At 54.7% G+C, this 9,546-nt stretch overlaps 1 protein-coding gene across 1 annotated transcript; it reads left to right on the forward strand.

Moving 5' to 3' along the window:
• Positions 1-247: 247 nt before the first annotated feature.
• LOC110580256 (histone H3.1) lies at positions 248-660 on the forward strand. The gene has a single exon (XM_021689909.2). The coding sequence runs from the start codon at positions 250-252 to the stop codon at positions 658-660; it is 411 nt and encodes a 136-aa protein (XP_021545584.1). The 5' UTR covers positions 248-249.
• The last annotated feature ends 8,886 nt before the right edge of the window (positions 661-9,546 follow it).

Consider the following 9,546-nt stretch of genomic DNA (forward strand, 5'->3'; position numbering starts at 1 on the left):
GAACTAGCTCGTCCGACCCGCGCGAGATACCGACAGGACTGGCTGTCACGCGGGCGCGGGGCGCAGATAAGGGGCAGGCGGCCGAGCGGAGCGCGCAGCGGGCCAATCACAGCGCAGCCTGCCATCGCGCCACCCGGCGGCCGGCCAATGGGGAGGCCGCAGCCTCTATAAAAGCAGGCACTGCCCGAGGCGCCAGCCGTAGGCGACCGGCAGCGGAGGCGGCTTCAGTTCTTCGGCGACGCCGGAGCCATGGCCCGCACGAAGCAGACGGCGCGGAAGTCCACGGGCGGCAAGGCGCCGCGGAAGCAGCTGGCCACCAAGGTGGCCCGCAAGAGCGCGCCGGCCACCGGCGGCGTCAAGAAGCCGCACCGCTACCGGCCCGGCACGGTGGCCCTGCGCGAGATCCGGCGCTACCAGAAGTCCACCGAGCTGCTGATCCGCAAGCTGCCGTTCCAGCGGCTGGTGCGCGAGATCGCGCAGGACTTCAAGACCGACCTGCGCTTCCAGAGCTCGGCCGTCATGGCCCTGCAGGAGGCGTGCGAGGCCTACCTGGTGGGGCTCTTCGAGGACACCAACCTGTGCGCCATCCACGCCAAGCGCGTCACCATCATGCCCAAGGACATCCAGCTGGCGCGCCGCATCCGCGGGGAGAGGGCGTAAGTTGTCACGAAGGAACACAAAATACCAACCCAAAGGCTCTTTTCAGAGCCACCACCTAGCCACAAAGGATGCTGTGCCAACCCGGGGTTACTCCCGACTAGTCCGTGTTTCCTCGGCCTCTGGTCGGGGGGTTGTGGGAGGTGGGATTCCCCCCGGGACTGTGGACCCGCCCCCAGGAGGGTACTTGGACCTCCCAAGTTACCGAACGATGGTCGGCCCGCGTGTACGCGCTTGGAGCCTCCCAGCCCTGCAAAGTGGGATGTTGGGGGGTGAGCGGTAGGAGCCCCACTTATGGGGAAACCCTATAGCGGGGTGGTGAGCCAGCCATGAGCCCAAGACGGGGATGGGGCTGACAGCGGAGGAGGCCGGCCGGAGGTCAGGGGTGGGGGGCTCTTCTGACGTTGGTGCTGTTTGCAAGCACTTTCTCGGTCGTCGGCCAGTAGCGGTGACCCGAAGTCCACGGTGGGTACTTACTTACCCGGTGCTCCCAGTGGGGCGAAGGCCTGGGCAGAGAAGCCCTCTGCGACAGGGACAGCCCGATGCTCTCCACGTGACAGTGGGCTCTTGAAGTTTCTTTGGACCCAGTTTTTTCCAGTAGACTTCATTCCTAAAGCTTCACCAACCAAAGGGGTACACGCAGCTGGTTTGAAAGCTGAAGAGAAGTCTGCGGTTTGGGTATGTGTACAAGTCGGTGACAAGTCCTGGAGGGGCCATCCAGATGCCCACAGTGCTCAGGGACAGCCCATGTTCTGGCCCGAAAACCCGTGCTACCCTTCAGTGCTAGGCTCCTTTTCAGTAAGTCCATGCGTGGCCGCTGTCCTGTTCTGTGCCTCACACAGTCCTTAGAACAGCCTTGCCCAGCGCAGAGCTCAACCTCCGTGAGCTTCCGCACATCCTGCTGGACGGCCTTGGAGATGAAGGCAGTGGGCCAACTGGCTGCATCCAGGGGAACTGGCAGATGACGTATGCTTGGCAGGACGGGCTGGACTGTCGTGCAGAGACTTTCCTTAGACCATGCCGTGGGAGGGCTGGTCCATGTCACTCTGCTCTTTGTGTCCATCACAGCCTCTGGCGGTGCCTGTTCTGCCCAAGGACCCGAGACGGGCAGAGAGAAGCAAAGACCTGAGGACAGAGGAAGAAAGTAACTGAAGTCCCTCAGGGTCACGGACACAGACAGGCATGGAAGCCTTTCCGACACTTGGCAGTGTCCCTGTTGGGGCCTCATGCAAATCCTCTGCTCACAACCGCCCCCCGGAGACCCGGGCAGAACCGTTGCCAGGGGGTGGGGGCACTGTATCAGCCGCCAGGCACCCTTGGGGAAAGCCACAGCCTCGCTCTCCGGAGAACGTTCCAGCACCCTCCCAGCATGTGGTGCACACGTGCGAAGACCACAGGAAAGGCGCGGAAAGGAGACCGCACCTCGGCAGGAAATGCCAGGAGTTGCCTGGCGTCTGGTGGAGCTGGGATCCATCCGAGAACTAAATACAGAGCACAGGAGTGCTGCCATGCGAGGTACAGCTCAAGAGCATGACCGTCCCTTTTTCAGGGGTCTGTATGGAGCACCGACCTAGTAGCCCTCGGACGATGGTGCAGACTGGCGCCTGTGTCTGTCTGCCTGTCCCAAGCATGTGTGCGTATTAAACGTTCAGTTCTACACCTGTCCGCCCCGTGTCCAAGTCGTCGGGCCACGTGCCTGAGTGTGAAATGCTTAGGAGTAGAATGAACCATCTGTCAGAAAACCAAGACATAAATGAAGGAAGGTAGGCCAGCACCTGGTCACTGGCTGGGGGTCAGAGTGGGGCTGCTCAGACAGACACCTGTGACGGGGGATGCACACACAGGGTTGAATTAACAAGACAAGCTAGACGATGATACGTCCAGAGAGCGGTTAACGGTGGGGAGGGGGCAGGAAGGGGCGCGTGGTGGTTCAGACGTGTCTCGCGGGCCAGGGAGGCTACCTCTCTTACTCTTCACACCTTCTGCAAACTACATCCTGGTGTGTGCAGTTACTACGTAATACAATGAATCCTGTGTGTCTTTCTAACTCTACTCATGGGCTGTGAACGCCAGTATGGGGGAGCAGGGCTGCAGGACGGACCCTCCATGCCTGAAACCTCGCCAGCATACCGAAAAGCATCCCCTGCCACACTGAAAGAAAAGAATGGTCTGCAGGGACTCTCTCAATCCCCAGAGAAAACAAGAGTCCTGGCCTGGAGCCCCCGGCCGGGTGTCACGGAGGGGAGGGCACAGCAGGTGTATTCGGCGAGATTCCTGGGGCGCCGATGCTCCCGGGCGGGACAGGGGACATAAGTAGCTGGGGCTGCACTGTGGCTGGGGCACGGCAGGGAGCAGGCTCAGCTTCCTGACTGGAGAGTCCGGAGGACTCAGGGGACCCTCCTCTTGGCCTCATCGCTGACCCTTCTTAAGGGGCAACGTTGGGGAATGACATAAAAACGGCATGACCCCCTATCGACCCGAGAGCAGGACCCAGGCGCTCAGGGGCTTCTCACCACCCTGGGTCCTAAGAGTGTGGGTTCCATTTGCATCTCCCACCCCGAGGGGCTGCTCCAAGGATGGAGCCTTCAGATACGGATGAGTGGTTAAGACACCTGTGTGGTATGGTCACTGAGCCCGGTTAAGGCCTCTTCATAAGCTTGTCAGATTTGGCAGGCCGGTGTAGGGGTCTATTGGCCTTGCTGCTGCCCAAGACAAGCCTTATGTGTAAGTTCCCTCTGCTTCTTACAACTGTCGTCTGCAAGCCCGTCTCTGGGGTCTCTCCCTGCCCTCTGAGTACAGGGCCCAGTTTCAGACCACACCTGCGGCATTCCCAGGAGGGTTTCAAGCCAGCAGATGACTCGTGATCTCCAGCCAGCCCCACTGCCCATCATGTCCAACCAACCCACTGAGCCTGTCCTGCGGTCCTTGCAGGAGATGCTCCCTTCTTCCTGAGTCTGTGCCCCGGACATAAGAATGTCAGCAGCACCCGTCCCAGAGGACTGTCAGAAAATCACATCAGACAGTCCAAGGAAGGGGACGGAGGCTCAGTGTGTCCACTGTCTGTGATGGACCAAATTGTGGCACCGCCAAACCCTGCAAATTCCCTGTGCTGCACCCCAACGAAGAGAAAATGCGGTCCCTATGGTCAGTCCTAATCCCATAGGACCGATGTCCTTACAAGAAGAGGAGATTAGGATGCAGAGATGCACAGAGGGACGCCCACGTGAAGCTATGGAGAGAGGACAGCTGTGATACTGTGGCTTATAATAAGAAATAGATATTTGGTCTCAAAACCTTCAGACATTTCTGTGATTCGGGTGATAAGTGTGACTTTTGCTATTTATAGCAAGCCCCTGCCTACCACACCTGAGTGTGTTGATGAGGTGACTTTGGAAAGCCCCTGATGATGGCAGCTGTGGCCAGGGGACACAACCATGGGGTTCAGAGGGCTTTCGGGCTGGGGGACAAAAATGCATGCACATGCTGGGAGCGTGGTGCACCCTGAGCTCCGTGGGGAGAAAAGCTCCTGCAGGCAAGACCATTCCAGATCTCGCTGTGGCTGCTGATTCATATCCTTTCGTGCCTTTGCAACAAGCTGGGAAGTGAGCAAGTGAAATGTCTCTCTGAGCTCTGTGAGCCGCTCCAGCGAGTTAATGGAACCCGAGGAGGGGGCCGCGGGAACCTCAGATCTGTAGCTGGCAGGTCAGAGCACGGGGGACCCCACACTTGTGACTGGCATCTGCAGTGAGGGGGTCTGTGGGCCTGAACCCCGAATCTGTGGGGTCTGACACTATCCCCACATAGATGGTCAGAGCTGAGTCACACTGCAGGGCCCCCCGCTGCTGTCACAGGCTTGCTTGGCGTGGAAGAAGCACCCCTCCCCCACACACATTTGGGGATCAGAAGCGTCAGAAGTGAAGCAGAGGATTGAAAGTCCGTGAAACACACAGAAGCATGTTTTCCACAGCAAGCCCGTGTGCATGCCCACGTGCAAGCCCGTGTGCAAGCCCGTGTACACGCCGGGGAGAGAGGCCTCAGGAGGAACCAGCCCCGCACACGCCTGGAGCTCAGACTCCCAGCCCCCAGGACGGAGAGATAGTACACGTGTGTTGTTGGAGTCGCCCAGGCTGTGGTCTTTGTTACACAGCCTCAGCTGACGGATACGTTATCCTTACACTTAAAAGTAGCATTAGAATTAGTTCTTTTTCTCCCTCCCACTTAGACGGGAGTTTCTAGGTGTGGGGACAAGAGAGACTTCCTTCGCTCTCGCTCTGGGGGGTAAAGCTGAAAGACGTGAGCCTCGGGGGGCCGTGGGTCATTGCATTTCTTGTCGCATGAGGCTGGTCCAGGAAGCCAGGAACTGGATTCTAGGCTTTTCCAGCTGTGCACCTGCCCCTGCCTGTCTGACGGGCCCCACCGGGAACTGCCTCCGATGGTCTGGCGACCCCGTCCCCAAGAAGAGAGGCAGGTGGAGACTAGAACTACCCCAAGAAAGAGATCTGACCCATGCCCACCACTGCCCGGGGGGAGAGGGTGCAGACTGGACAGAGGGGCAGCTCTCTGCCATGAAGACGGTTACCCAGAAAGGGGTAACAGCAGACCCCAAAGCAAGGAAGCCTCCGTGGTTTAGCTGTCCACACTGGGATGTGGGAAGGAGCAGAGACATGGCCTGTGGAGGCTGCTGCCACCTGCTAAGGTAGCAGAGACCCAAACAAACGCTTCCAGCTGTCACTACAGAGCCTGTGGCTTGGGTCCCAGTGGCTCAGAGTAACTGCGCCCTCGTTAAGCCACAGGACCAACCTTCCTGCATGTTCTGGAATAACTGGCTTTGCTCGCTGGTGACCCCCATCCCATGGTAGAGGCCGTGACCTGACCTCCGGCGTGAGGATGGATTGCAGAGCCATCACCAAGAGGCTGAAGGGGATCGGGATGTGTGACCCCACAATACACCACTTTGCAGACGGGTGATTTTGAGCTGAAGGCAACTGAGAAACAGCAAACACAGGGGGAGCTCTCTGCCCTCCTGCCTATTCTCTCTACAAGCAAAGCAGAAATTCCTATTTGGACACACAATTTCTGTTTGCAAAGGTGCCCCCTTTCCTGTGCCAGGAAGAGGACAGTGACTCTTATCACCAGAGATGGGACTGAGATGAGTCTGCATGAACAACTCTTTGGTACTTCACAGCTTATCAGCCTTTGTTAAAATGGTATAGAAGCCAATTTGTGTTTTCACTTCTTTTCTGCAAAGTCCCCATACACATACAATTAAAAACATAAGATAAAATTTGTATGCCTTCTCACCTATTAATCTGGCTGTTGTCTAATTCACAGACCCCGGGTACAGAACATAAGAGGGTAGAAGGAAAGATTTCCGCCCCCCTCACAAGGCCCATGGTGCACATGTAGTGAGTGTGAGAAATAACCTTTGCTGTGGCTATCTGCTGCATCCGGGATGCAGGACTGTTTGTTTTGGCCACAAAATCCTGACAGATACAGCAGGTTCTCTGGTAACGATAGATAAAAACAATCACATCAGCAACAAATGGCAACAGCAATGCAGGTATTAGGGCTATAATCTGGTAGACAGGGGCCAGGGGAAAGGTGTGGGGTGAACAACAAAATTGAGATCTCCAGGGGCGCCTGGGTGGCTTAGTCTGTGAAGCATCTCCCTTCAGCTCAGGTCAAGATCTCAGGGTCCTGGGATCGAGTCCTGTGTCGGGCCCCTTGCTCAGCGGAGAGTCCACCCCTCCCTTTCCCTCTGCCCCTCCCTCTGCTTGTGCTCTCTCTCTTTCTCTCAAATAAATGACTAATCTGTGAAAAGAAATTGAGACCTCCAGACATTGGAAGGATGACATGAGGTAGAAGAAGACAGGCGAAACCGGAACCAGGCCTTGAGGTTGCACGGTTGTGCGCTTGACCTAAGACCATTCCCCCCAGATTCCTGAGAGAGGACAGGCAAGCATCTCATTCACTGGGAGCCGGGTGCCCATTGTGAGGGTTACTGCAGAAAGTGTCCTGCTTTGCGAGGTGGCTGGACCACCGGGGCCCCGTCTGACACCAAGAGTCCACAGCTCTGGGGAACTGACACCCAAAAGTGACACTGAACGTAGTTCAATTTCCTCCATGCTTTATTCCATACAATACTGCCCCTAAGGTATACAGGAATGCGGGTGCTGCCCCCAGCGGCCTCGGACGTCCCTGCAGAGTGTGTACATACCCCGCCGCTCCCACAGACCGCAGGGGATCTTAGTGCAAGCTCAAGCTTTAATCTCACAAAGACTCTCCTGACCCAACCAGCCAGGCTCCTCTGAGCCCTGTCCTCCTCAAGACCTCATCCGTGGGCTTCCGTGTCCAACCCTGCACAGCCCAGTTGTAGCAAGAATCCTGCTGGGTCCGCTTGGCAAGACACCCCCTCCTTGATGCCTGATCTAGCTCCTCAACCCCCATTTCTGACATATTCATGCATCTTTGCCAGAGCAAGGATCTTGATGGGCCAATGCCATCGGCGGAAGGCTGTGTCTCCAAAAATCAGATGTTGAAACCGAACCCCCAGTGTTATGGGTTTTGGAGGACGGGGCTTTGGGGGGTGACGAGGCCCTGAGGATAGAGCCCCCATGATGGGATTAGTGCCCTTATAACAGACTCCAGAGAGCACCCTTGCCCCATCCACAGGGAGCAGACTCCGTCCGTGAACCAGGAATTGGGCTCTCACCAGACACTGGATCTGCCAGCACCTCGATCTTGCACTTCCCAGCCTCCGAAATTGTGTGCAATACGTTTCTGTTGTTTACAAGCCCCCCCGTCTCTAGCATCCTGCTGGAGCTGAGCCTCTCTCTCGGCTTGCTGGTCCAAATCTCCAGCCATCTCTGCTGTGTTTGCAGCTCAGCTCTGTTGTAGTCTCTGCATCTTTGCACTCTTGCAATAGTGCTGAATAAAAACTGTCTTTACCCCCTTTACCTAGTGCCCAGTTTACCTCTGACTATAACCTCTGAAGGGGATCAAAACATGTCACCCCCGGAAAGGCCGGTTTGGCATAAGGATGATTTTGAGCCGAAGGCAAGTAAGAAAAAGCAGACACAGGATGAGCTTTCTGCCCTTCTCCTGCCTAAAACAGGACGTAAATCCCCCTTGTGAAGGTGTCTCCACCATCCCTGTACCAGGAAAAGGAGAATAACCCTATCACCAGAGATGGAGGCAGCACCCAGATGAGTCTGCATAAGCCAACCTTATTAAATAACTCTGATTTAGTTGGTTTCCCCACATACATTTACCACCCACAATTTACCACCCAAACTCCCTTTTGTCTTGTCAGTTCTGCACAATAGATCACCCTTTGTTAAAATTGTACATAAGCCCCCGAGTCTGTTGCTTTGGGTTTTGGAAATCTTACTATGAAGCCCACAGGCACATAAAAAAATTAACATCAAGTAAAAATGCATATGCTTTTCCTCTGTTATCCTGTGGTTTGCCTGTTTAATTCACAGGCCTCAGGGTTAGAATCTAAGAGGGTAGAGAGAAAGATTTCCCTTTCTTACACCTTAGAAGAACAAATGCTCTGAATGCACAAAAATCATCAATTGAAACTTTATATTTCCTTTCAGACTTTAATTTTGTGTTTCTGTTCCTCTGACTAAAAGTGGCAAACAAAACATCCAAATCTTTGAGTGAATCGGATCACGTCCAAAACCAACCTACTTCCAACTGTGATGGCACGTTATTGCTGCAGAAATATAATGACATACAATGAAATCGGCTCCCAACCCAGAAAACGTCTCCACAAAAAGCAAGGAGAAAGCAAGTTTGTTGTTGAATGAGCATCCAACCAGAACGCCCATGAGACATTCCCAGGTCTTTCTTTAGCCATTGAAAAGATTTGCATGCATTTCCAAGGGACAGAAAAAGAAATTCTGAAGGGGAAGGGTGGGGGAGTCTCTTATGTTCCACAAGGAGACCTAAACCTCTTACTTTTCATTGTGTTTGTTCTTACAGTGAGATGCTTTCTGAGAGCTTTACAAATAGCGGTGCCAGGCCCCTCCGTAGAGATTCTGAGCTGCCCCCACATAGGGTGGTTTAAAGCTTCCCGGGGGCTGGGGCACCTCGGTGGCTCAGTTGGTTGAGCATCTGAGTCTTGATCTCAGCTCGGGTCTTGATCCCAGGGTCATGATTTAGAGCCCCTGGGAATGGAGTCTACTTAAAAAAAAATCCTGCGGCAAGATGGGGAGGATCCTACTGTGTAGCCCTGGTGCAAAACTCAGCTCTAAAGCAAACCTCCCTAGGGGAACCTGGGTGGCTCAGTTGGTTAAGCGTCTGCCTTCAGCTCAGGTTGTGATCCCAGAGTCCTGGGATCGAGCCCCGCATCGGGCTCCCTGCTCAACAGAGTCTGCTTCTCCCTGTCCTCTCTGCACCTCCCCTCTGCTATTGTGTTCTCTCTCAAATACATAAATAAAATCTTTTAAAAAAATAAAGCAAACCTCCCTTGGCAAGGCGTTCCCACGATGGAGGGATAACATCAGGAACACTCTAAAGAAGCAAGGTAACAGACTCATAAGGCGCCTGCCCTGAGGCCTGCAGTCACTGGCATTTAGATGATGGAGAACGAGGAAAAATATGTAAGAAAAAGAAGAGGAACAGTACCAACCTAAAGTCCTGAAAGACCTCATCACCTTGTTTGGATCCTGATTCAAAGCAACTTTTTTAACAGCCACTGTTGAGATAACAGGTGGACTCTGGGTAACGACCAGAGGGCAGATAAAACAAGTAATTACTGTGTGTGGTGGTTATGCAAGAAACACAGTTTTGGAGATGCGTGGGAAGTGTGGGGGCCACTCCAGACCCCAAAATTGCCACATTATTTTAAGATAAAGACACTTAAGATTCAACAGATGCAAA

The sequence above is a fragment of the Neomonachus schauinslandi genome, chromosome 7, assembly GCF_002201575.2.
Source record: "Neomonachus schauinslandi chromosome 7, ASM220157v2, whole genome shotgun sequence".
In the NCBI taxonomy this organism is placed as follows: domain Eukaryota; kingdom Metazoa; phylum Chordata; class Mammalia; order Carnivora; family Phocidae; genus Neomonachus; species Neomonachus schauinslandi.

What these genes read in the sequence shown, in the direction of transcription:
- LOC110580256 (XM_021689909.2), top strand. Translation starts at nt 250, where the DNA reads ATGGCCCGCACGAAGCAGACGGCGCGGAAGTCCACGGGCGGCAAGGCG.